The 25,534-nt window shown below is 47.3% G+C and overlaps 12 protein-coding genes across 12 annotated transcripts; 3 read left to right on the plus strand and 9 right to left on the minus strand.

The window, feature by feature from the left end:
- Window positions 1-455: 455 nt before the first annotated feature.
- Window positions 456-1,872, plus strand: FMAN_00098 (uncharacterized protein; the record flags this gene model as incomplete). Its single annotated transcript, XM_041821906.1, has 2 exons — window positions 456-620; window positions 670-1,872. The coding sequence occupies 2 exons, from the start codon at window positions 456-458 to the stop codon at window positions 1,870-1,872; spliced, it is 1,368 nt and encodes a 455-aa protein (XP_041687640.1).
- A 337-nt stretch (window positions 1,873-2,209) lies between these two features.
- On the minus strand, window positions 2,210-3,123 carry FMAN_00099 (uncharacterized protein; the record flags this gene model as incomplete). Its single annotated transcript, XM_041821907.1, has 2 exons — window positions 2,210-2,507; window positions 2,570-3,123. 2 exons carry the CDS (start codon window positions 3,121-3,123, stop codon window positions 2,210-2,212), a joined length of 852 nt encoding a protein of 283 aa, XP_041687641.1.
- A 1,518-nt stretch (window positions 3,124-4,641) lies between these two features.
- FMAN_00100 (uncharacterized protein) lies at window positions 4,642-6,515 on the minus strand (the record flags this gene model as incomplete). Its single annotated transcript, XM_041821908.1, has 3 exons — window positions 4,642-5,713; window positions 5,780-5,989; window positions 6,049-6,515. 3 exons carry the CDS (start codon window positions 6,513-6,515, stop codon window positions 4,642-4,644), a joined length of 1,749 nt encoding a protein of 582 aa, XP_041687642.1.
- A 2,012-nt stretch (window positions 6,516-8,527) lies between these two features.
- FMAN_00101 (uncharacterized protein) lies at window positions 8,528-9,493 on the minus strand (the record flags this gene model as incomplete). Its single annotated transcript, XM_041821909.1, has 1 exon — window positions 8,528-9,493. The coding sequence occupies one exon, from the start codon at window positions 9,491-9,493 to the stop codon at window positions 8,528-8,530; it is 966 nt and encodes a 321-aa protein (XP_041687643.1).
- Window positions 9,494-9,912: 419 nt separating this feature from the next.
- On the minus strand, window positions 9,913-12,264 carry FMAN_00102 (uncharacterized protein; the record flags this gene model as incomplete). Its single annotated transcript, XM_041821910.1, has 2 exons — window positions 9,913-10,003; window positions 10,052-12,264. The coding sequence occupies 2 exons, from the start codon at window positions 12,262-12,264 to the stop codon at window positions 9,913-9,915; spliced, it is 2,304 nt and encodes a 767-aa protein (XP_041687644.1).
- Window positions 12,265-12,725: 461 nt separating this feature from the next.
- FMAN_00103 (uncharacterized protein) lies at window positions 12,726-15,257 on the plus strand (the record flags this gene model as incomplete). Its single annotated transcript, XM_041821912.1, has 2 exons — window positions 12,726-14,987; window positions 15,045-15,257. 2 exons carry the CDS (start codon window positions 12,726-12,728, stop codon window positions 15,255-15,257), a joined length of 2,475 nt encoding a protein of 824 aa, XP_041687645.1.
- Window positions 15,258-15,590: 333 nt separating this feature from the next.
- On the plus strand, window positions 15,591-16,619 carry FMAN_00104 (uncharacterized protein; the record flags this gene model as incomplete). Its single annotated transcript, XM_041821913.1, has 1 exon — window positions 15,591-16,619. One exon carries the CDS (start codon window positions 15,591-15,593, stop codon window positions 16,617-16,619), a length of 1,029 nt encoding a protein of 342 aa, XP_041687646.1.
- A 146-nt stretch (window positions 16,620-16,765) lies between these two features.
- Window positions 16,766-17,683, minus strand: FMAN_00105 (uncharacterized protein; the record flags this gene model as incomplete). The annotated part of the gene is made up of 1 exon (XM_041821914.1): window positions 16,766-17,683. One exon carries the CDS (start codon window positions 17,681-17,683, stop codon window positions 16,766-16,768), a length of 918 nt encoding a protein of 305 aa, XP_041687647.1.
- A 226-nt stretch (window positions 17,684-17,909) lies between these two features.
- On the minus strand, window positions 17,910-20,043 carry FMAN_00106 (uncharacterized protein; the record flags this gene model as incomplete). The annotated part of the gene is made up of 3 exons (XM_041821915.1): window positions 17,910-19,354; window positions 19,414-19,563; window positions 19,611-20,043. 3 exons carry the CDS (start codon window positions 20,041-20,043, stop codon window positions 17,910-17,912), a joined length of 2,028 nt encoding a protein of 675 aa, XP_041687648.1.
- Window positions 20,044-21,411: 1,368 nt separating this feature from the next.
- On the minus strand, window positions 21,412-21,691 carry FMAN_00107 (uncharacterized protein; the record flags this gene model as incomplete). The annotated part of the gene is made up of 2 exons (XM_041821916.1): window positions 21,412-21,477; window positions 21,536-21,691. 2 exons carry the CDS (start codon window positions 21,689-21,691, stop codon window positions 21,412-21,414), a joined length of 222 nt encoding a protein of 73 aa, XP_041687649.1.
- A 747-nt stretch (window positions 21,692-22,438) lies between these two features.
- FMAN_00108 (putative putative trichothecene biosynthesis gene) lies at window positions 22,439-23,356 on the minus strand (the record flags this gene model as incomplete). Its single annotated transcript, XM_041821917.1, has 1 exon — window positions 22,439-23,356. The coding sequence occupies one exon, from the start codon at window positions 23,354-23,356 to the stop codon at window positions 22,439-22,441; it is 918 nt and encodes a 305-aa protein (XP_041687650.1).
- A 630-nt stretch (window positions 23,357-23,986) lies between these two features.
- On the minus strand, window positions 23,987-25,475 carry FMAN_00109 (uncharacterized protein; the record flags this gene model as incomplete). The annotated part of the gene is made up of 3 exons (XM_041821918.1): window positions 23,987-24,914; window positions 24,964-25,271; window positions 25,329-25,475. 3 exons carry the CDS (start codon window positions 25,473-25,475, stop codon window positions 23,987-23,989), a joined length of 1,383 nt encoding a protein of 460 aa, XP_041687651.1.
- Between the last annotated feature and the right edge of the window lie 59 nt (window positions 25,476-25,534).

The raw sequence follows: 25,534 nt of genomic DNA on the forward strand, positions 1-25,534 counted from the left end.
CAAGCCACTGCTCTGCCGCCAGAAGCTGCGAGAGATAGTGCAGGGTACCATATCGATCAGCCCGTAACCGGTTGAACCATTTCTTTCACATATTTTATTCTTCCTTAATCTCCTTCATCTCTTTAGTGCCCACTATAGATTCTTGTTATCCAACCTTATTATTTAAGAATATTTGAAGTTAGTATGGTTGGTGACTATCAGTAAAGTTTGGAGAACCCATGTTCAGCCTAAGAGCTATACGGTATGTGAACAGGCCCCAAAGAACAAGGATGCAAATATGTTAATCCGACCAAATAGAGTTTAACTATCCTTGTTACCGACTGTTCCGGGAGAAAAGCAGCAATGCCACGTTGTTTTACTTTGCATCAAATACTCCGTTACTTGACTGATACAGCAGCCGTGTATGCCATAGGCAGTTACTGACTTACCAACTCCTTTGAACTGTTTGCGATATGATGCTTTCGTCTACGCTACTCCTTTCGGCCTTGATCGCCGTGGCGCAAGCTATCGATGTTGATGTTGCGGTCGTAGGCGGTGGCGGATCTGGTGGTTATGCCGCTGTCCAGCTGCGAGAGAACTATGGCAAGAAGATTGTAGTCATTGAAAAGCAAAAGCAGTTGGTATGTGCACTGCGTGCCCTCTTAGTGGTGGACGACTGACATATCGTAGGGTGGCCATGCACAAGCATGGTACGATCCAGTCACTGGAAAGGCGTACAATTACGGTGTTGACGCGTTTACGAACATCACCACCTCAATTGACTTCTTCAGACAATTGAAAGTTCCGATCGGGCCAGTACAGTCTGTCCCAGCAGAGAACTTGTACGTCAACTTCGAAGATGGCAAAATAGTTGACTATACGCCTCCCACCACGAAAGAGGCCGCTGATGCTATGGGTAACTATCGCGACCAGTGGCTTAAGTACACCGACATTTTGTTACCTACTAGCAAGCATTTCCCGCGAGGTGACAGGGTTCCGTCGGATCTTTTGCTGCCTTGGTATGAGTTCGCGCGCAAGTATCAAGCAGAAGCTGCGAGCCCAAGCATCTGGGATATTGTCGTCGTTGATCTCAACACTGCGTTGATGATTGATGTATGGAAGGCATGGAATCCCAGCGTTGGATCGTTCCAACCAGTATCAGGTGATAACACGGAGATCTGGAAAAAGGCTGCGAAACTTCTGGGCAAAGACGTCCTCTATGAGAGCGAAGTGATCTCCGCTAAGCGAACCAAGAACGGAGTGAAGCTCGAGGTCAGAGATAAAGATGGTCATATCACAAAGGTCAACGCCAAGCGACTTCTGATTACTATCGGACCGGAGACAATCAACCCGAAATACTTTGACCTGGCCAGCGAAGAACTGGAAGTCTTCCATTCCGCTGCAGGCAACCGCTACTTCACTGGCATTGTATCTCACCCTTCTCTGCCCGCAGGTGAGATCACCAATGTTGTTCCAGCTGCCATCAACGCAAACTACCTCGCATACCCAGCAGTCCCCTTCCAGGCCTACTTCCACTATAAAGGAAACTCTTCCACTGGACCTATCCACCGCGCTCTAGCTGTCGTCCCGAGAGAGACTACAATTGAGGATGCCAAAGACCTTATCCGCAAATCAGTTCAGAATCTCATAGATGCTGGAACAATCCCAGCTGGGAACTCTAGCGATCTCGATTTTAGAACTTTCTCGGATCATGGACTATTGTATAGGCGCTGGTCTGCTGATCAGCTGCGTGGTGGTATCTTTGCAAGGGCGAATGCTCTCCAGGGGCAGCGATCGACTTGGTACACTGGGGCTTTCTGGATGAACAACGATTGTGTCATGTTGTGGAACACTACCAAAGCCATCTTGAAGGAGATGCTCAAGGACATGTAAATCAAATTAATTCGGTCTGCTCGGTTTGTAAGGGCTTGGTGCACCCGACCCTCCTTTACATCGCTTCTTTGTAACGACCAGCAGGACTTGTCAAAGCGACTTCCAGTTCTGTCTAAGTCAAATACCAACTTTCGATTAACATTCTCTTATTTATCAGACCTAACTCAGTAAATAGAAAGCGATATGATCTCGCAATAAAGGTCAAGAGCCTTCGAAACCTTCAGTTAACCAGAAGCTTCTGGCTTTAGTCCAACGTGATTCTACCATTCATATTAGAAACACATTATTTATTGAGCATGTAGGAAAAGTGTCTGTAACCATCTGATTTCACTCTTGTCTAGCACGACATGCCATCATTCTGACCCCAAACCCAGTGCAAGTTCGTTCCCACCTCGACTCCGTCCTCGGTCTCCTTAGTAAGCGTTTCAACCAGTGACTTTATCCCGCTCTCAGTCAGCCCCAGGGTCTTGTCCTGATCCACCAGCAAAATACCGTTGAGGCTTTGTGCCATGTACTCCAAAGCCACTCTGGTGATGACTGGTGTCAGGTCAGGTCTTCCCAGCATGACGAAGACCTTTTCGTCTACTTGTTGCAAACCAGCTTCTCGAAATTGACTTTGTAAAAGGACGGGACACCTTACACACGTTAGCAGACCTCTCAAGTAAACACACTGGGGACTGAGGGGTTGGGCACTTACTTGGGGTCACGCCCGAATTTGACGGCCGCTGCAGACTCGATCTTCTTCCACTCATGAAGGGCAGCCGAGTATGGGTTACTGGCGTATCCATAGGCTCCAATCTCGGACCAGAACAGGTATCCATCAGGCTTGAGCAGTGTCTTGAGATTCTTTACAGCTTGAAGCCACTCATCCTTCTTCAGCGCTGCATACAGCAACTTCACATGTACCAAATCATATATTCCCAAATACTGTTTCGGAAAAGGTTCAAGCACGTTACCATACTGTAACTTGACATTTGCCGGCAATGAAGCAGTTTCGTGGAATTTCCTTGTGTCAATGTCGAAACCGTCAAGTTGTGCCTCCTCGGTAACTCTGGCAGCAAGCTCCTTGAGAAATATCCCAGTTCCAGTGTCTGCGTCTGCGACTTTGGGGGCTGAGACGGACTTCAGATGCTGCCAAATGACGGGAGGAAGATCACCACGAGTGATATCTTTGAAGACGTCATGTTGAAGGTCAAGGCGCTGCCGTTCTTTGTCGGCGTCGCCATGATTCAGGGTGTAGATCGAAGACATTTTGAAGCGCTTGAGTAAGGATGCATGAAGAGGTAACGATGTATTGGGGAGTCGTAGAGTTGTAGACAATTGCCGTTATGTGCTTGTATGGAGGGCTTAGCTATGATCGGAAAGCCCGGAATAATATGTCGGCAGTTCATTATTTGTAATGAATCGTCCCCAATATACCAATCCTGGCTTGCCGATCAGGGCCTAATTATGCAGCGCATTGGTCACGCGCAATACCAATTATTGTCTGTGTCACCCGTTCGGAGCCCGAATCCAAGATTTTATGCTAACCTTGGTCCCCGCTTATGGCGGGCGGGCTCATAGATAATGCAATAACTTGGCGTAATTTTCAGCTCATAAGTTTTGACCAGTGGTACCTGGCTACAATAGTGTAGCCGTGTGAGAAGCCGCCCCCGCAAAACATAATACATTCAATCCGTGATTGGCAGGAGTAACTTGTATCCGTGAAGAGGCATACTTAAAGACCGGGCTTATTAAGATAGGACATAATGGTCGCTCCTGTAACTCACATGATATGATTTGACAGGTCAGGGACGTTTGCTGACAAGGCGGGGATCCCTCTCCTCACTCCTTCCCCTCCTTTTAAAGACCTCGCTCATCACAGTTTGCACCTGTAGGGATAATGGCGTGCCGCATCGTCTAAGGTGTGTGTGAGCTAAGCCTCTATCCCGGCCTGTCCTTTTACAATGTGCTATAATTGATACAACGTCACTATTGAAAGCCCTATATCCTCTTCCCATGATTTTCCTCCTGAGGAGCGGTGGGCATCCAGTTTAGACTCCCATCGTGATCTTGCCGCGACTTCTCCCATTCAGCTTCTTTGTCCGCCGGCTTTGCCCTCGCCGTACTGGAGAAGCCCCTGGTTTCCGACACTGTCGACCACTTCGAGTTTCCTTCGTATATGTATCACGAGTCCTGGAGTGCCATTGAGTAATCTTGGGCAATTGTGTTGGGTAGCTGGTATACTGCCCGGACCGACTTTGATTAGAGTGTTATTTTGAGTTGATAGACCCCACAGCCGATGGCTCACATCATGCGCCTCACACGCCATTGAGTAAATATCGCAAGGTCTTGCTGTGTAGACGACTGCTAAGCTTGAGAATGGTGTGCCTTCAGAGTATAAGTTAAAGACTTTAGTGTTCTCCAACAGTCGAGTATCGGTGCGCGTGACCAATAGGCTTTATACGGCCTGCTACTATGATGGTTGTCGAACAACAAAACCAACGTGAATATGGTATCAAATGTGACTGTCGCCATCGTGTAGTAATGGAAGAAAATGTTCAGTACAAATTACGGATGGTGGTGAGAATGGAAAGTAGGATGGGGATTGAAGGTACACAAAAATATACGGCTTCTGACTTCTCTAAATATAAGCGCTGCTCGTGCTGGGCGTTACGCGCCCAGTTTGGCACCCAGAGCGACACGATCTGAAACATGCCCCATGACATCTCGTGATGTAATGCTTGTGTCTCTCTCTCCAGCACTTGTTTAACAAAAACCTATGCCATATCAACAAAATAAATCATACGCCCTCCGCCAAATCGGCCAATTCCTTCTCTTTTCTGCTTCTTCCTCTTCCTTATCAGGATAAAATCGATATGAGCGCCGTCCCGTATCTATGTCAATTTCCTCAACCCCAATAAAGTTCGTCCGAAATCGCAACTTATGAAGTAGAAAAAGAACAAGCACAAGTGGAAGAGCCATCATTCTAAGGAAGAAATATTGCAGCTTGCCTGAGAGATTTATCTCTGTGCCTGGAATCTCGATGGGTGAGATAGAAACCCATGTATGAAGGGCTATCACCAATATGTATCCTAGAAGTGCACACCAGGACCCTACTATACCGACAGACGAAAGAAAGGGAAGTCGACTCAAGGGTCGAGCCGCACGCGTCCAAGCTAAACGCAGACGGATATGGCAGAAGCATATGCTACTCCAAGTAAAGAGCGTGGTGATGGCACTGATAGAGAGGAGCCACTGAAAGATAGTATCGTGCACTTTCACATCTATCGTATAGGCTAAAAGTCCGACACATCCTGCGATAAATAATGACACAAGAGGCCGGCCTCGTTTATCGATATAGGTAAAAAGTTGTGGCGCGTGTGAGAGCTCGGCCATTGCCTCGAGAGCTCGCGAAGATCCATATACAGCCGAACTCCCAACAGATAGAACTGCGATAAGGATAACGCCATTCATCACACTGGGAAGAATGGTCGTGCCAGCGCTCTCGATGGCAATGACAAAGGCACTGGCCGAGGCGTCAACAGAGCTCTTCCCCCCAATTAGAGATGGATTATCAGAAGGGACAAGTAGCCCAACAAGCATGATAGTGATGAGGTAGAAGATAGCGATACGCCAGAAGACCTGCTTGATAGCCTTTGGGAACGACTTGCGTGGGTCCCTTGTTTCGGCCACGGCAAGGCCGATCATTTCAGTCCCGCCATAGGAGAAAAGCGCCGTCGTAAGGGCACTGCTGAAGCCTTTGAAGCCGTTGTTGAAGGGTTGTGGCTGAAACCAGAGTTTGCCACCAATGAAGCCGCCGTCAGGTGGCCCTCCGATATTGATGACAATACCCAGGAGACTAGAGTATTTATGTGAGCATTGACACAACGACATGGTTGAGAAATGAGCCTGGTGAGAAGCTTACATGAATCCGATGATCGCAACAATCTTGATGATGGCAAAAACAAACTCTGTTTCGCCGTAGAATCGGATACCTGCCATGTTGATGGCAATGATCAAGACGAGAAATATAGTGACGAAAACTGCATTTGGAACAACCTCGTTCCAGTAGGATATCGTCAAGACCGCAGCGATTATTTCCAGGGGCAGCACCATCAACCACTGTAGGAAGTAGCTAAGCAGACAAATTAGATCAACAATTTGAGGTAGGCATTGTTGTACAAAAAGACTTACACCCAGCTGAGGGCAAATCCCCAAGAGGGATCAAGGAATCGGGTTGAAAAGGTTATAAATGAGCCTGCGACAGGAAACAAGACCGAAAGCTCGCACAATGACTGCATAGTGCAGTATAGCAAAGCACCGACGCCGATGTACGCGAGAAGCAGGCCAGCTGGTCCTGCATGATAAAGGCCGGCACCCGAAGCAACAAAAAGCCCAGTGCCTTTGATGTCAGTTTTACTTTCCGAGATCGGATCATAAATGGGAACCTCACCAATCGAGCCACCAAATGCAATCATTTGAAGATGTCTTCCTTTGAGCTCTCTCGCCAATGGCGTCGTCGCAGTTTTGGCGTTGGCTGCATGAACATCGTAATGACCATTCCTCATAATAGGCCGAATGCTGCCGTGGCGCATGGTCTTTTCGCGTCGGCGCTCGCTACGTTGGAAACCTGCGAACCAGCTGGTAGGTTCTTTCGCCATCGTCGAAACGTTCCATGTTGTGCCAATTCCCAAGTCTGTCATCTCAATCACTTCGACATCGCGAGTGACCGTTATCTTCTTATCGACCATCTTTCTGTTGGACGGCCTTGCCCATAAATACGAAGATTTAGTTCCAGGGAATAGTAACAGAGGAATAACACATGCTATTTCATCATCGGAAGGCACACGTAGACCATTTATCTTACGACCCTCCAGCTCTTCTTACCCATAGCTTGAACGGCGTGAAACTTTAATTATTAGGTTCAATAGTATGGAACTATCAGACAGCCTTCTAAGAAGAGTCCACTAGTGTAGTTCATTATCGCGCTCCAGTAAGGACTTGCGATAGCTGGGCCCAGACACTTTCCAGCATTTAAAGGCATCAAGTGATGTTTTTGCCACCCCCTATCTTCTTGCTTATCATAAGGCTAGCAGCTAAAAAGAAAACAGTTTAGCAAAGGTACTAGCACACGCGCTATGCTACATTCATCGTTTATCTTAGCTAGTAGCTGATAAACAAATCTCTCGTACACACACACTTCATTAAAAGCTCGACATGGGGCTGTCGGTGGCAGGGGTTAACCTTTAGGTGGCATGAGTCGCGATCATTGTAGAACGCGATAAATTGACACTACTCCGTACCATCTGTGTAGATATATATGGCATCTGGCTTATTTTCTTTGATTTATATATATCTAGTCTGTGCTTTATCTGTGCTTTTTTTAATGAATGTCTTTAGCCCTTACCACTACATAGGTATAATATATAAAGCAATCTGCTTTTATTTCTAGATATTCGGCCCTTAATAATCTGTAATAGACTGTTTAATAACTCCTTTTGGGCTTTTCTTCTTCTTTCTTTAGGCCTTACTTATTGTCTGTTGTTTAGCTGGGCCGATCCTGCTAAGGGTGTTGGTATTGTGCTTGAGGATCTGCTGTTCTATCGATAAAAGGTATGTTTTCGCGTTAAGGGCGGGGTATCGATGTGGCTTTGTATGCTCTGCTGATCACCCGTTGAATTATAACAACGACAGTTGCGAATCACACAATTCCCTGGGACATATCATGGTACAGGTCCACAAAATATGGCAAATCAGTCAGGGTGTCGCAAGTTGACATCTTCGGTGGTACCGACTGTTGAACGAGCTTTCATTGGCTCATGAGTAAGCAGCAGGGATATCGCAGATAAGGAACAATACCCCATAAAACTCGGGCGGATGGATCGTACCGCTAGCCTAAAACGACGGAATGTCGTTCTGCATCTGCCAATAAGCCTACGCTGCTATCTTGACATTCAGTTGGGCCAGGAGCAGTCTTACCCACAATATTTGGGGTTCACCGCTCATGATTCGTTTTTAAAGTACGCTTAGAAACCTTAGTGCTTATCTGAGCCGGCGTGGCGGAGTTCCACCTGGCCAACCTGTACTCGAATTTGCAAAGCCAGCTGGTAATCACTCTAGAGGGCAATTCTAATACCTATTTTAATTGGTATAATAAGATGATAGTTAGTTATATAATAGCCATAATCAGGCTCTAGGCTCTTATATACAGCAGGTATTATATTGGTAGCTATAATTAGTATTAGTAGCTATAACTAACAGTTAGGTTAAGGAATATACTTTATTGTAGGCTTAGTGCAGTATATTAAAAAGATTAATTAAAGATCTTTTAAGTAGGGTAAGGGAAAGGAGGCTAATATAGCTATTAAGAGGTGGTAACTTAAATAAGCAGTAATTGCACCATTAAGGCAGATAACGCTGAGATCCTAACTTTTAAGATATAGGCCTCCTATAAGGGCCTGATTACTAAAGCTTTTAAATTAAAAGTTAAAAGCTAGATGGCCCTATAAGGCTAAAAGTAAGGGTAAAAAAAATGTTAGTGCTAACTACAATATTATAGTAGAAATTCTTTGCTTTATAGTTCTTCTAGTCTGTTTCGTCAATACTTAATGGTATGCGTTACCTTCTGCGATTCATCTTGCCGTCTGACCTCTTCTAACTTGAGCAAACACTGTCATATCTTCTCCTTCAGCTTCATCTGCATGGCACTTCTCATCGCCCCAACTGGAGCCTCTCTTCCAGTCCACAGCTCAAACTGGGCATATGCCTGCTCTTCCAGTACATCAACGCCTCTGTACACCTTCCAACAGGGATATCGCTCAGCAACTGTCATAATTCCTGTCACTTGCGGTCTGTATGCCATCTCCACCAGCACTCCATCCCCAGTTCCTGAGAACAAGGTACTGGGAATCTTCTGAGCTCCAAGATCGTCAGCTGGTACGCAGGCAATGATAAGCCTGATCTGAGCATTCTTCGCAGCGGAAGCCTCTTCCAATGTTGCAAATGCCCGGGTCGTGAGGTCAGGAAACCTCGACGCTAGATCCTCGGCCTTGCTCAAAGTCCTGTTGACCACAATGAGCTCCCCAAAGCCTAGAGTCTGGACAGCGTAGCATGCTGCTCTAGCAGCACCTCCAGCACCCAGCACCAGAGCCGACGATGAAGCAAAGTCTCGAGGTCCAGACTTCTCAACACATCTCTTGATGCCGATCCAGTCAGTGTTGTCGCCATGGAGCACTCTTTTACCATTGAATCCTGTGACGACAACGGTATTAATAGCTCCAATGCTCTCTCCTCTTGGAGAGAGTGAGCCCAACATCTTTCCGATCTGTAGCTTGTGTGGAAACGTGACAGATGCGCCGCCAAAGTCGGGTCGTTGAATTATGCTCTCAACTGACTCATCAACATTCTCGCTCTCGTGGATTTGGTAGTGATGTGGCAGGTTCAGAGCTTTGAAGCCGGCATTATGAAGTGTCGGTGATAGAGAGTGTGATATGTTGTGGCCGAAGATGTAGAACTGCTTTTGGCCATCCTCTTGGGCACCTTGCGGCACGATGTCAGACACATGAGTCATTGGGTTTGTTATAGAGCCGTCTTGGTTATCGAGACGTTCATGAGATGGGATATTGTCATCTGCAACCATGATGAACGGATGGATGGATTGGTCAAGGAAATATTGATGATGCTGAGAGCATTGATCCCTCCGATGTCAGAACGAAACATAGAGTCACCTGTTTTCCTCAACCGATAAGAAGTGGAGCAACTCTTGTTGTGATAGACCGGTCACCAAAGGAGTGGGAAAGAACTTTGCCGGCTGGAGCAACATCCACTCCTGGGCGGTTTTAGCGGATTCTCATCCCTTAAATCGTTTAGCGGTTTGTTTTAGGACACAGGTATGCTCAGCGGCCCATTGCTAGCCACTTTACAAGGCTCAGTATATGTCCAGTGTAGTGTGCAGCCAAAGCGGATGATTCGTGCGAGTCCCCACGGTCTCGCGGATATGGCTCGCAACCGATTCTATTGCCAAGGTATTGAGCAAGTTGATATGCGTTCCTCTTCAAACTAGAATCCCATGTCAAAAAGGTGCTCAAGATTACTAGGGGCATCGTCAAGCATTCCCAGATGCTGCATGAACTCTGGTGGGTTTGCCAGCCTATCTGCTCGTTAGTACGAAAACGGTGCCTATTGTTTGGGCACTTACCAATCCGTCGAGTCCAACGTAGCGAGGCTGTCGAAAAGACCGTCGTCTTCAATGTTTGACCCCAAGGTTGGGTCTATTGGGAATGGCATTCCGCTTGGTGGTTGTGAATATGTTGCATTGTCCGGCACTGCTGTGTCCACCTTGCTCGACAATAGTGTTGATGGAGTTGGTGGTAATTCGAAATGGGATGGCACTGGTCTCTTCCCGTGTATCGGGATGAGTGAATGACCGTCGTTACCGGCAGATACAAGGCTTGCACCGTCCAAGACATCATCTTGGGACATTCCACCCGACGATTCTTGTAAGATGTGCAAACATCTCGCAACAGCTTCTTTAGCGGAATGGAAATCAATACTACTAGGAGTATAATGCGCTTCCTGCTGACGAAAAGACCTCACAACCAACTCCATGCAAGCTTTGATAATAGGCGAGATAGCACAGCGGCCTATCATCCGGACGCGTTTCTCTGTGAGGCTGGCCAAGAATGAAACATTCTCCCAATAACCGCTTGGGCGTTCAAGGATAGGACGGCTGGAGACCGAAGCTTCAGTTGCTGCCAGTTCAAATATGGTTACTGAAGCTATGCAAAGACCAAGAGCTTGAGGTGACAGGGTGGCGGATTTCAGGCTATCCATAGTGCTGAAGTTCTCTTTGCATAAGCCTATGAGCTTGCTAAAGCTCCCGGCCGGGGCAAGGTTCTTTTTGTGGTGTATCAGATCGTTCAATGATAGGACCACCTGGAGTGATCGATTGAAAGTACTTATCACATGCCCCGGAACATGCGAGTTTGTGTTCTGTTGGTCTTGCTGAGATTCTGGTTCAACGAGGATCTTGAGGTTCCATGGTTCCCATTCCTCATTCCCATCGGCCAACAAGCCGTCTTGGAGGAAGATATTGGAGGATGTGAGGTATGGTAGCGTATCGAGACGTGCTGCGACCATGGTTTCTAGTTGTGTGCAGCCCATAGTTGTCCGTTGTATACCATCCCGGCTTGACGGATCAACTACGGCGCCTTGGGAGAATAAGCCAAGGGATATTGCTGTGTATATGGCCCGGCCGATTGTGGTCCATGCCGAAGGCCAGCGGTTCTGATCCATTTCAAAAAGGCATATGATAAGAAGAGCTCGAACATGTCCGAGGTCAAAGATAGTTGGGTTCGCGAACAAATTTGTCTCTAGTAGATTTTGTGGAGATTGGAGGCTGTGTATGTCGCCAGGCTTTCTGCAGGAATTACTTGATAGTGTTGTCGACTGATGTGATGCATACGCAAGGACAGCATGAAGAAAGGCTAGTTCTCCAGATGAAAGTGAACTGGTAGACGTCGTCGGCGCGCCATTGGATAATGTGTAGGCAGCACGCAAGAGTTCGTGCTTTTGTGATATTGGAAACCAGCAATGTGTCGTCTCGAAATAGAGGTCCAGAAGGTAAGACCAGTCCTTCGGAAGGTCGAGGAAAGCGGCGGATGACATGGAATTTAAAGGCCGCGACTCGGATTCTGGCTGGCGGTTGATGGTGGTATGACGTGCCGCCTTTTCGAGACATTGAGGGGATGAAGATGCTGGAATAGGTATAGGAGAATAATTAAAAGTTGGTATGTCTGGTTGTGTCGTATTGGTGTCCATTGGCGTCATGGGTGCCCCTGACACTTCCTTTGTCGATACCAAAAGCGTAAGACCCTTGACCACCTTTGTATCGAAAATTTGACTCGAGTCGCCAACTTCTTCATCAAACTCACTTTCTGTAGAGAGAAGACTTCCCATTTTCTTAGATACCGAGGACTTGTGCCATGTTTCAAGTAAGAGATCAATAGAGATATTGGTCTCGTGGAGACCAGATGCAGGACAGAAGGATGATTGTTGAACAACACCCTCCAGAAGGCCACATATCCACTCTTCACTCCCTTGAATGGACTTGAATATCAATCCCAGCAATGTTTCGATGCCTCTCACGTAGCCCGGTCGCAGTCCTCGCTTCTTTGAGGGCCCATAGCTGCATGTCCGGTTGTTATCGATGCATGACTTGCATGACGGCCGCTGGCCACCGCATCGATCTTTGCGTCTCCTGCACTCATTGCATGCTCGTGTAATTCGATGCCGATTACGTCCATTGGGCCCCTTGTCTGAAGTTTCTGTATCGGTCCTTGCACGTTTTGAAGCTCGTGGACTAGCTTCTGGCTGACCTCTGCTTCTCGATTCTGGGGAAGTTGTCGACATTGTGGGGTTTTAATGATTTAGGACTCTGACGTCCTCACATTCTTCTGTGCATCAACTGCCAGTAATTGACGCCCGCCAGATTTCCGTGGTCCGAATTCATCAGACTCACTCATCACAATCATCTTTCTCCATCCTTTCCTAATCCAGTAAGCGTTGTGCGGGGTGACTGGGTCTGGCTGGAGCGGCAGAAATTTCTGCCGGTGCTGCTTGATTGGCTTGGAATATGCCGCGACCACTTACCTACCCTGGGCGAGTATCAAGGGTCGGCAATATGATTAAACACACTGAGGGCAAAGACATGGCTGGCCGCTCAGAGAACTGCACCATGGCTTTTTGTGTACCCATGACTCTGGCGACTCAAAAGCGTACATCTTGAACTTAGGCTCGATGCTTCGACGGGTCTCATGAGACCCATCATACAAAGAACCATCGACAGCCCAGGCGAATCATTAGAGGAAAGCATGGCAGCTTCAACTGCTACAACCCCTTTGGGGCCTTCGAGGATACCAACTCCTCATACACCATTCTCGAGGAAAATTACCCCCGACCATCCTCAACCTAGACACAACTATGCACCAAACGCATCTATCGCGCTCATTGGCATGCGAGGCAGTGGCATGTCGACTCTAGCGGTCATGGCTTCGAGCGCCTTGGGATTTCGAATTCTAGATGCGGATCAATACTTCTATAAGGCCACAGGGCTTTCTAGAGCAGTATACAAAGCGACTAACGGAATCTCTCAATACCGACAAGAGGAGTTGAGACTAATGAGATCCATGCTCTTCGACAACCCGACTGGCGCAGTCATCGTGTGCGGCCCCGGTGTTGTTGAAGGTACGGGAAAGGAATGGCTTGCCGAGTATGCCAAGGATCATCTCATCATTTACATTCTGCGAGACGCTGAAGAGATTCAACGGCATCTGAGAGTATTCGACGTGAAAACTATTCGGGATCTCACGCGCCGTGCAGCACCATCTTACCGAAAACTGTCGAGCTTTGAGTTCTACAACATCTCAGATATGTCAGTGTCCAAGCTGGATGTAACATCGTCACGGGGAGATATATCACCTCGAGCTCTTGCACTTAAGAAGGTTGAAGAAGACTTTCTGCAGTTGATATACAGCATCACAAGACGAGACGACTGCTATGGAAAGTACAAGGCAAAGAACAGCCTTTCATTCATACCACTCGAGACAAGAAAATTCACCTATTCTTTGTCTCTACCACTATCGACACTCAGCAGACTTGTTACTGAATTTCGCGGACTGGACACTGAAGCAGACGCTCTTGAACTTACAATACCGGCTTTAGCTCTCGGAAATGAGGTTGGCGTTAAGGATACGGCCGCAGATGGAATCAGCAGGCATTTCTTCGTTGTTAGGAGGAACATCCGACTTCCAATCATATACCATATCGACATTTATGAGAACGAAAAACAAATCTCTGCGGATGAATATTTCGAGCTCTTACATCATGGGCTGCGGCTGGCTCCGGAGTACCTCTCTGTCGACCTCAAATGCGACACAGCCAAGATCCAGAATCTCATTGCATCCAAGGGCCAAACGAAGGTCATCGCGCACTATGTCGTTTCAGACCCAGCAGAAGATGGCTGGAATTTACCAAAACAATGGGCTATGATTGAGCGAGCTCAAAGTCTCGGATGCGACATCATCCGTATTTGTCAAGAGGCAAGGTCCGTGGAAGACAACTTTGCCGCGCAGCACTTTATTCATCGAGTCAAATCATCACCAGCTCATACCATCCCATTAATAGCATACAACACGGGCCGTCTTGGACGCATGTCCTGTTATCTCAACCCCATCCTCAGCCCAGTCACTCACCCACTGGTCCGAAGGCTGGCCCCAGATTGTCCATCAAATGCTCTGCTCACAGTCCAAGAAGCCCAAAAAGCAGTTTTCTCATCCTTTCTTCTCGACGGCCAATATTTTGGCATCTACGGAAATTGCACATCGAAGAGCCTGTCACCAGCCATGCACAATGCTGCTTTCAAACTACTTGGCATGCCGCATCGATACAACATCTTCCTTCACGAATCGATAGACCAGCTATCTGAGATCATCAAAGATAACACTTTCGGAGGGGCCAGTATAACTGCACCGTTCAAGACTGCTATACTACCCATGCTTGACTTCCTGAGTGAGGAGGCAAAAGCCATTGGAGCTGTCAATACCCTTCTATGTCTGAAGAAGCCTACTATGGACTCTTTACTTGACAGAAACACAGCTGGACCAACAGTATCTCTTTTTGGTGAGAACACTGATTGGATTGGCATTCATACCTGCGTTCAGCGAAATCTATCTCCTATCAATGCTGTCAGAAGACGGACGACAGGGCTCATCATTGGTGCTGGAGGTATGGCTCGTGCTGCTGCATACGCTCTCGTCCGACTCGGCGTGAAGACTATTCTGATTCACAACCGAACTCGGCCGAGGGCAGAAGAACTCATCAAGCAATTTGATAGGCAGCACAAAAACGAAAGTATTGAGGCTAAGGGGAGTGGCATCGAGACAGAAAACGGAAATCACGATCATCCGTCCTTTAGAATCATCGATTCAAAAAATGACGTATGGCCTGAAGATATAAGCCTACCGACAATTGTCGTCTCGTGCGTGGCAACGCGAGAGATTCATGGCCAATGCTCAGCAGACACGAGTCTCCCAGATCATTGGCTTTCAAGCCCAACAGGTGGCGTGGCAATTGAGGTAAACATCGATAGCCTGGATGCCGTACCATTAAATTAAGCTAATATGTGCCCACAGCTTTCGTATACACCACTAGAAACTCCACTACTCAAGCAAATTAAGTCGCTATCAGAGAAGGGATGGATACCTGTTGATGGTCTGCAGGTCCTACCAGAACAGGGCATGATGCAGTTTGAATTATTTACTACGAGACGAGCACCGGCTAATCTCATGAGAGAAGAGGTGTTTAGGGCATACAAGGAGCGTTTGGAAAGGACAGCAGATACATAGGCACTTAGACAAGGCAATGACATCTATCAAGGCTATAATACCACCATTGTACGTGAACGTCCTCAATGACTCTTCTCTGTATCAGAACGTCAATTTCATATCATTGCACGTAGTGAGGCACCGGATGTAGAATCTTGGATAATGACTTACCCAGTGAACCTCGGGAGTCGTATCCCCGGCCCGGCATCATCGGAACAGTATTTTGCCGGCTCACTTCCGTCATTATGGCCTCGAGCGACACCATGTCGCTAATCGAGTACATGAGATAAAGCACTACCAAAAATCAACGACATCGTTGTCATCCTAGCTCATCAAGCTACTAAAATACAAAAAATGAGTTCTTTCCAGCCTGCCATTTTGTCAGCATCGCTTGGCCGAGCATGGCTCCACGACTTCGCCAACAAGGCCAAACAGGCTTCAGAGCATGGCTTCCAAGGAATCGAAGTCTTCTACGAGGATCTTGAATATGAGGCCAAAAGACTACACAGTGTCGAAACTCCCAGCAACGACCAGATTCTTGATGCAGCATCGCATATCAGGGAGTTGCTGGATGGCTTGAAGCTTACAGTCATTGGCCTGCAGCCATTCTTATTCTATGAGGGTCTGAAGGATCGTGAGCAACACGCGCGGCTTATTGAGAAGATCAAATTATGGTTCAAGATCGCAAAGATCTTGGGCACCAACACAATTCAGATTCCTGCCAACTTCCTCCCAGCTGATCAATTGACCGGCGATATGGATGTTATAGTGGGAGATCTCGTCGAACTAGCTGATCTGGGTACTAAACAAGATCCCCCAATTGGTTTTGCATACGAGGCTTTGTGCTGGAGTACGCATGTCGATACTTGGGAGAAATCCTGGGAAGTGGCCCAGAAGGTCAATAGGCCTAACTTTGGTCTGTGCCTCGACACATTCAACATCGCCGGACGTGTCTGGGGCGACCCCGCTTCTCCCACTGGCAAGACACCCAACGCAGATCAAGATCTCAAAGAATCCTTGCAGAGACTTCTCAAAGAGGTCACTCTGGACAAAGTATTCTACATCCAAGTCGTCGACGCTGAAAGGATGGAAACCCCCCTTGTCAAAGGACATCCGTTCCATGTTGATGGAAACCCGGCTAGGATGAACTGGTCTCGAAATGCTAGGGCTTATATGTATGAGACGGACCGAGGTGCATATCTCCCTGTTGAGGATATTGCCAAGGTGTTGATTCATGATATGGGCTACAAGGGATATGTTTCGATGGAGTTGTTTTCACGAACTATGGCTGAGGAGGGGGAGGATGTTCCGAAGCAACATGCCGAGAGAGGCATCGCAGCTTGGAAGAAGTTTGTCGAGCGGTTGAAGCTGAACGAGATCTAGACATTTGAACCAACCATACGATGATTCGTCTAAATATCTCTTACTCATAGAGAATCAGTTCAGTTTAAGTTGAAGTCACTCGGTTGACTGTTGAAGGAGAATATCTGATGTGAAATGCTTCATAAAAATATGTAGGTATATGAGATCTAGAAGTTGATGCCGGGACTCTTCTCAGCCGAGCCGATAAGAACGTTCCACGCTCCCTCTCTATCAAGCTTCTTCACTCTCTCTTCACCAGCCCAAAGCCTCCACTGCTCTTCAATCTGATACCCAATAACATGCGTTCCTTCCACCGTAGGCCAGCCCTTCTGCTCCGCTAGCTTGATCATTCTCGTCCTTCTTGGCTTGAAGCACATATCAAGCAAAACTCCCTTCTCAGGACGAGACAAAAATTCTTCCAGATTTGCTCGAACAGCAAGCTCATCTGATGTTTGAGGCTCAAAGTCAGGCACCGTGCCGACAACGTAGTATGGTGTCTCGAGTTTCTGGGCTTCCCCCTCCTTGACGTGGATGATTGTCGGAACAGGCGAGAGTTTCTGAGAGTCTCGCATGAGATCTTTTACTTCTTGCTCATCGCGATTCAACACGTAAATGATTGAAGATTGGAAGTATGAGCTGAGCGCATAAACGGCTGCTCTACTAGCTCCTCCAGCACCAACGATCAACGCTGGCTTGTTCAGAACAGGTACACCAGGTTGATTGCCCTTCTCGAGCAGACAGCCTTTGATGCCGCGCCAATCAGTGTTTGTTCCACGTAACTTTGTGGGATCTTCCCAGTCACGGTAGACGTTGTTGCAAGCGCCAATTGTGGCAGCAAGGTCATCCAATGCATCGAGACGAGGAATGATGGCGTTTTTGTAAGGCATTGTAACAACCAGACCTGCTGTAGTGTCTTTTCGCGCAAGGTCCATTAAGCCATCGAGGGTGGCACATTCCGTAGCATAGAATGTCCATGGTAGTCCGAGGGATAGGGCAATATGGTTGTGCATTGGCGGGGCGATTGAGTGACCGACGCCAATGCCAACAAGGTGCAAGGTGCGCTGTTCTTGGTTTTCTGAAGCCATTTTGACCACGATTCTCTGGTATGATTCAATCTGAGTGTTATTTCATATTTTGACCTTGAGTTCAGTTTATCTATGTCATTTGCTTCCCCAGACTTTAGGCGCGGAGTATTCTTCTGCCGCTTTGGGGAGCACTCTCCGCTGGATCAACCCCTCACGACTCCACTACAACCCTTATGCCAAAGCCTGACTGTGCCTGTTCCCGTCGTCTTATGTAAAAATCTGTCAACTATACAATTGTAAAAGTTCTACTACTCCATTCTTTGACCACAGGCAATTGGCAGGATATAAGAGATGTGTCGCCTGGAAGATCCGCATCGAAGAAACCCAATCTTGAGTAATCAGTGTCATTCTTCTTTCTCAGAAGAATTCCTGTCGTGGAGTTATCAACTAAGACAGCAAGGAGTGTTACTGTCGCCCAGTCTGAATCAGGCTCTTCTGCATCGGGGCGAAATCTGACATGGGCGTCGATATATTCTCCATCAGGCGTCAAGTACCTCAGATGATGCCCGCCAGGATTCTTCCAGTTGGATGTACTTCTGCTACATTTCCACTCCAAGTCCAATGCAGGCCCCGTAGCACGAAGAACACCGCGTTTGACGGACCCGAAAGGAGCTCCTGGATGATCAAGCTCACATTCAACAGAGTCCACTGACAAAACATGTCTTCCGTTGCCAGTACCCCATGTGATTGTACTGTTGATAGCCGTCCAAGACCACGATGGTCCCTGATCGCTTGGCCTGCGATGTAAAGCTCCAGATCGGTTTTCCCAAAGAAGTGTTTCAGGGAGGTCTTTCAGCCATAAGCCAGCGGCGTATTCCCCTCCGCGCATGGGGCTGAAGATCTGTGCGAGGCCTGATATCGCGAGAATTCTATCAGCTTTCTTTGTTAGGTTTCGTCCGGTGTATAACTGAACCAGCCTATTCCACTCCCACATCACGAGATGGTCCTCAGGCCTTGGGTGGTCGCTGTCGAGATGAGTGCCGAAGAAGGCAATAGCATCGAGACACTCAGTGCCTTTCAAGACTGTGTTGTCACTCGAAGTCCAACTTCCATTATACTGGAACGGGTCACCTCCTTGTCTATCCAGGTTCCATCCGTCATAGTTTCCCCTGCGTTCCTTGCGACAAGACCACGTAGTTGTCCACGTTCCAATAATGACCAGTCGGCGAGACAGCAAGTATTCCTGCAATGTCCAGCCCCGAGTGTCCAAGAAATTTTGGTTTTCGTCCCTTTCTGCGGCTTCGAACGTCAATGTGCATTGTCTTGTCTCTCCATCTTCGCCGCGAAACTCCACGATGGTTGTTCCTGAGGGAACTGACCTCCGGTAAAGAAAACCAGTATGAGCGTCGGGAGCCCTTCTGGCTGCAATTGTAAAAGCTGCATGAGTATAGACCTGGGTCATCTGGCCAATCTCAATTTCTTTATCGGCCCCATTGCTGTCCTGAATGATGCAGAGTGAATCTACCCAGACGAAACCGATTCCAAGCTTGTACGATGTTAGAATGGCATCTTGGATCGTTCTAGGAATGTCATCCCAAGGGATTTCGGTCCCGTACGAGTCTTTATTGCCTTCTTTAAACATTCTTTCAATTCGCCTCCCCAGCAATAGCTCAGAGCTGTATACTCGGTGTCTTTGTCTAGCGAATTGCCTTCGACGAGCTTCACGCAAGGCTTCTTATCGTTACCAATTCTGAGAATCTCGATGAGTCGAGTAGGGAGGAATCTCGGACTTGGCTTGGAACAGATTTTATGGGCTTCAGCTTGGCTGCTGTCGCATCTGACTTTCCAATCTCGAATAGTCGCCGCGGTTATGCCTGACAGGGGATCTGCAACTATGGGCTTTCGAGTCAAAAGATTTTGTCGTCCAGTCCATTCGACCTCTATATTCGTTAGTGGAAGAATAACACAACTGAGAACACTAGTTCACCTTGATCGGTCGTGATGTTGTACGAGAGGAACTCTACATAAACCTTTCCTTTATGACATGGAGCATGAACATATTGGTCTTCGATTCGGAATTCAAGCTTTCGATCGCTTGAGAGAGTCTTCTCCAGAGGTATCAGACCATGAAAACGCCAACCATCAGTGTAAAGTTTCAAATCATGCGGGCTCAATGTTTCTGGGAATCCCTCTCCAAGCTGTGAAGAGAGATACTTTCCCGGGCAGCAGCCGTTGCGCGCACCTTCTTGCAGATCATCAAGACGTATACCAGTGAATCTCATCAGAGAGGGGGAGGGCTTGCTGTACCTCCAGAAGTTTGAGTCCAAGTCTGTATCTATGAAAACACTTTCTGGTGCTTCGCAGAGGTTGAGCTTCCGGCAATGCCGGCAGGTATGGCCTCGGAGAAGTAGATCATTCATTTTCAAACCAGGGAGCAGGATGAACGCCTGTATAATGGAAGACTAAACAGGAAATAAGTCAGCTGTTCAACTGGCTCAGGTTTACTCCAAGTCAAAGGTCGAGCTAGGAATTTGGGTCGAGGGTGATTTATGCAGAGCATGGGAACGAGAAAGTTTTCAAGTCCAGATTATTTGCATCTTCAGCTAGACCTGTGTGTATCGTTTTCTTGGTCTTGCATGGAATCATGTGACTGTGGACCAGTAGGATTTGATCGTCAATAGTTGAGTCCCATCACGGCGCCTAGATTGTTCACTGACCATGGGTCTATATGCCTCAAGCATACTAACTAGTCGGAATTGGTACTCGGTAGTGCCGAAGTGGATTCAATTAGTCTACGGTATTGGCGGCACTAATCTTATCTGCCGGTTTAGCCGCTGTTAGCTACATTCAGTCGCTGATGACAGCGTAGCCTCATACCGTTATCCCGACTGTAGACTTGATTTAACAATTCTCTTTGCTATGGGCAATTACTTATTTTCAAACTAGCTCAGGAGATAAATCCAAAACTCAAGTAGGAAAAACTGTATCTCAATTTGCGCCGCGTAGGACGCATGTCAAGTTTCGACATACATTCAGACCTCAGTACAGTGTTCAGTAGTTAAACGCCGGGAGCTTTAATACTGACATATCCCACAATCAATGTATTAGCTAACTGGGTCTTCTATTTCCTCTGGAATATAGAAGCTTCTATAGCTGAAGTAGAGAAATGGTCTGAAGAGTGCGAATAGTGCAAACGCAGGTTGTATGAGGACATTCCGACTTATGAGGCTGGATGAATAATTTACGATATAGATACCGCTTCTGATTAGGTTAAGAAGACTAAGATAGTGGGAGAGCATTTTGAAGGTAAAGAGCAATAACCAAGGAAAAAACTGCAAAGGACAATAATTTCTAATAGCCTTAATTGTAAGCTAAGTGTAAATAGCCAGTTAGATTTAATTAAAAATAGGGTCTTTATTATTAGATAGGGAATTAAATAATCAGTTTAATAATATTAATTATAAGGATAAAAAGTATAAATTTAGTCTAAAAAAGCATAAAGAAGCTAAGGTATTAAGGGGATTCCGTCCCTTTATGTCTATCATCACGGACAGCCTCCTGACCTCACCAACAAGGCTAGACCTCTTACTCTGGAATGCTTGCCACAACCGTCACAGCATGAATGTAATTGCTATTCGTTTCTTACACTAAATAAGGGTCTCCTTCTAGCGCAAAATTGGCCATAGTGTTATTCATTTCGTCCCCTTGTACCATCGCCGATTGAGGAAGGCCGGGAAAAATGTAGATATTGGTAATGGTACTATGAGAGGACTAGAGCCATTCATCACTTAGCCATGGTAAGGGATGATGTTGCACTGGTTCCCAGAAATCGAAGGACAATAGTATGTAACTGCCTGGTAAAGGGATTAGCATTGGTTTCCTGAATAGCCCTTGGGCTCTTGAAGAACTCACATTGTTCCGGATGTAGCTGTTCCAAGCACAGCCACTGCAGCAGTTGAGGTTAGAAGCCGGCACTGAGCTTCCAATGGTGCCGTCTGGCTGGCATGCCGATGCGACGGAGGCTAGAGATGCCGAAGCAATGGCAGCGATGAGAGAACTGAAATGCATTGCTGGTTTGAGTAGAAGAGAAGAAAGCGAGGTCTAGATCTTGTGAATACTGTTAGAAGAAGTGATGCGAGTAGTGATTGATGTGATATATATATCTGATTTTGAAACGGGATCCACATCGTTGAGTTGTCAGTTGCTCGTAATAACGTCTCTTTCAAACTATATTTTACCATAGGACTGATATCAATGGTGGTTTATTGTCCCATCAATCTATGTAAGTTTCCAAGGTCCGCGGACAACGTACGTTGATCCGTTGAGGATCCTCCAAGCCTCTCGTGGCGAGGCATGGTAGATATTCTCTGTGGCTTCTTTGGACTGAAAAATGGCTTAAATTGCCGCCTCATTCTTCTTAGTTGCCGAACTGCAGTCAGGTAGTACGTAATGCAATATTTAAAGATGGAGAATGCTAGTATTAGTGGTCTTGGATAACTATTGTGACGTTGGATTATCGGCGATTAATAACTACAGAAACTAAATTCTTAGACACCACCTGAACAGTGCGAGGTCGCAAAAAGAGGCAAAAATATGTGAACTAATGTCAGGTAGTCTGGAATAGCTAGCCCTAGCCGAGTTCAAGTACCGCTTCGGCTCTTTGCGGGCCGTGCTAGCCGACAAGGTTTTCGTATACAGAGATCAGCTTCGTAACCGAGTAGGACCATGTCATGTCGTTCCAATCAATAATGACCAGTGGGGAAGTAAATACTATGTCATTCGAGGTCTACCTATTATTCTTGAATGGCTACACCGCTATATATCAAATCCATTTGCCTTGAGCAGGGAGTCAACCGAATCCGTGATATCCCGCAGCGAAAAGTCAGTTCTGTTACCGGCCATCGTAGGGTTGACCTTATTGTCATAGAAAAGAATGCTCGAGTAAATGCGATCGCCAAGCTCATGCGCAGAAGTCTGACTGATAGCCGAGGCAGGCTCCAACTTCCTGTCAATACTCTCTATGAAGCCCAAGAAATTGGCAGTTTTCCAGCTATCCTTCGAGCTAAACACAGAGACACCGCAGGTATTCTTTGCAATGACATCTTCTGCCATCAACATAACCTTTCCGCCGTAACGGTGAGGTAGGCTTAGGGAGCTTCCACCAGAGAAATTGTGATAATTTGTCTGTGGGATAACAACTGGTGAGTGATGGCCACTGTGAATAGTGAACTTGGCGAGCTGATGGTTGGTATTGTCGCTGACGATCAGAGTGTCATCGACTCTAACCACTCCTCCGAACCCAAAAGAGCGTGGAGGAGTGGTTGGCTCGCGGACGTAGAAAGGTGCGACTTTATCCTCGCAGTCAATGTGAAGAAGACTGGATGGATAAGCACCATTGACATAAAGATCTCCAGAAAGACCATTATCAATATCAAGAAACGCCCCGTACTGGCCCTTGGTGACAGCAGTTAGGTTGATCTTCCTAGTTGCAAAAGTGTTCAGATCGACTTTAACAACAAAGTTATCGCCGCTCACATCGTTTCCCGCGCTAAGAAAGAATGAAGCGGCCTCTACGACAGCAGACAGAACGTTGTTTGTGGGGTCGATGATAGTCCCAGAGAGTCTTTTGTCTAGGCTGTGGGTTATTCCAGGGATAGAGATAATTCGCTGCATTGATGAGCTGTAGGGATCCCAGACGGCGATGCTCGCGTTGTAGATCGAGCTGTGATGCATTGTTAACCTGGAACTAGCCCCTGCATGTCATGGGTCGGCAAACCTGAGGTACAGAAGGCAGCGCTGATCATCCCATCGGAAGAAAGATGGATAGAGTTGGAACTGATTGTGGAATAGGATATCGCCAGAGATTGGACGGCACTTCGAGGTTGTGTGCTTGGAAGCAGATCCTTCCAAGATCAAGGACGCAATCAACAAGGTAAATAGACTATACTTCATAGTGAGTAGATTCCTTCAGTGGCCCATCAATATTGTACGGCGCAGATGCGAGATGCAATGATGTCGCCTCAGGATTCAGAGCCTGCCTGCGGAGTAGAAGAAACGGTATTTATACACGTTCAGCGCATAAATGTCACGGAAAGTCCGGAAAGCCAAACTTTAATCATGCGTCACTGACATTGAGAAACGAATGCCTGCTCTGAAAATTAATTACGGTATTCCCCCTGCTTAATGCATGATCTGCGAAATGAACATGCCGAAACTTTATCATGTACCGAAACTTTTGCGCTCAGACGGCATATTCACAGGATCAATTAGCGGTGAAGAATACGTCTTGGTGCTCTTTCAACTGTCGATAAAAGACTCTGCCCTTTGCCATAAACGCGTCTCCATGTTCGCTCCGTCAAGCAGCTACAAATATTTTACAAGTTCTCGCATATCATCCACAGCCTCCAGCTCCCAGCACCGTCGGCTCACAGCTTCAGCGTAACGTATCGACACGCTGTTGCATCCATCCATGAACTTTTGTCGCAGATTCTTGTCGCTCAAGGGATTTGTACGACTGCCAACAGCATGGTCGACGTGCTTTGTGAATATCTCTCCGTTTTGAAGGGAAACAGTCACCTTTGCCGCGTCTGCTGCGATGCTTGTGTCTATATTTGCTGTGATGCGATTGCGAATGGCAATGACTGCTGGATCGAGTACAACATTGTCTTCGTACTCTGACGGCGTGGCTCTGCCGAAGAGGAGACCACATGCGCCACTATGGTAGACGCTGAACTTTGCCTCCAGGCCTTCCCTTGGAGTCTTCTTTCCCGTGAGTTCCAGCACAAGAGGGTGGACTTGTGCTTTAACAGACTCGATCTGTGCTGGGCTGTGTCCTCTCTGCGTTAGTGCCGCGTGCAATTGTATGCATGCGTCGATGACAGGGTGAATGACAATCCCGCACGGGAAAGGCTTGAAGCTATTCCAAAGAATTTCCCAGCGACCGGTGTTCCCACCAGCTAAGCCATCCTCATTCTCAGTACCGAGCCAAAGATCCAAGTTCTGGAGCACGTCTGACTTGTTTGTGCCGACGACTGTAGCCCAGCCGCGTTTCGCCTCAAGTGCAACTTCACTGCTAGTGTAGCCTCCTTCGGCCATGACAGCAGCTAGCAGGCCATTTTGAGCAGCACGGCCGACGTGGAATGACTTGCAGTGTGAACCGAACATCTCTCGAAGGCCGGTGACTTGCGTAGCTGCAAGGCCAATTGCATGGGTAGTCTTTGTTGGACTCAGCCCCAAGATCTTTGAGACTGCAACTGCCGCTCCAATTGACCCGACGGTGGAGGTAATATGCCTTGAGGGTTGTAAGTTGATGTAATAGACATAAGGATGCATACACTTACCAACCAACATCGTAGTGTTCCGGCCAGACAGCGAGTCCAGCCTTACATTCAGCTTCTATACCAGCCACGAGAGCGGTGATGAATTGCTTCCCTGAGATACCGCCTCTCCGCTCGGCAACAGAAAGAAGAGCGCTCGCAACTGGTCCAGTCGGATGGATGATGGTGTCGAGGTGCGTGTCGTCGTAATCATGGACGTGCGAAGCTATGCCATTGATCAAAGCTGCGTGCTGAGCATCTAAACGTGAACCTCCCTGATGTCCAAGGAGAGATGCTGTAGGTGGGCCGAAGAAGGGTGACATTGTTTGGTACTGGACGCAAGGCAGCCTATGTTAGCTGCCATTTGGCTAGGCAGGTGTTAGACTTACGGCGATCTGTGTAGCTTCGTGCTGACTCCCTGCTATGGTACAGCCAACCCAATTGTAAAAGCTTCGAACAGCTGCACGGGTCACTTCTTCCGGAAGGTCCGAGTATTGGAGGTTGTGCGACCAGGTAGCGAGGCGTCGAGTGGCCATTGCAGCGACAAAGTTGAGGATGACCAATGTATCAAATTAATAAACCAATTTATGTAGAA

Source organism: Fusarium mangiferae (assembly GCF_900044065.1).
Source record: "Fusarium mangiferae strain MRC7560 genome assembly, contig: FMAN_scaffold013, whole genome shotgun sequence".
Taxonomy (NCBI): Eukaryota; Fungi; Ascomycota; class Sordariomycetes; order Hypocreales; family Nectriaceae; genus Fusarium; species Fusarium mangiferae.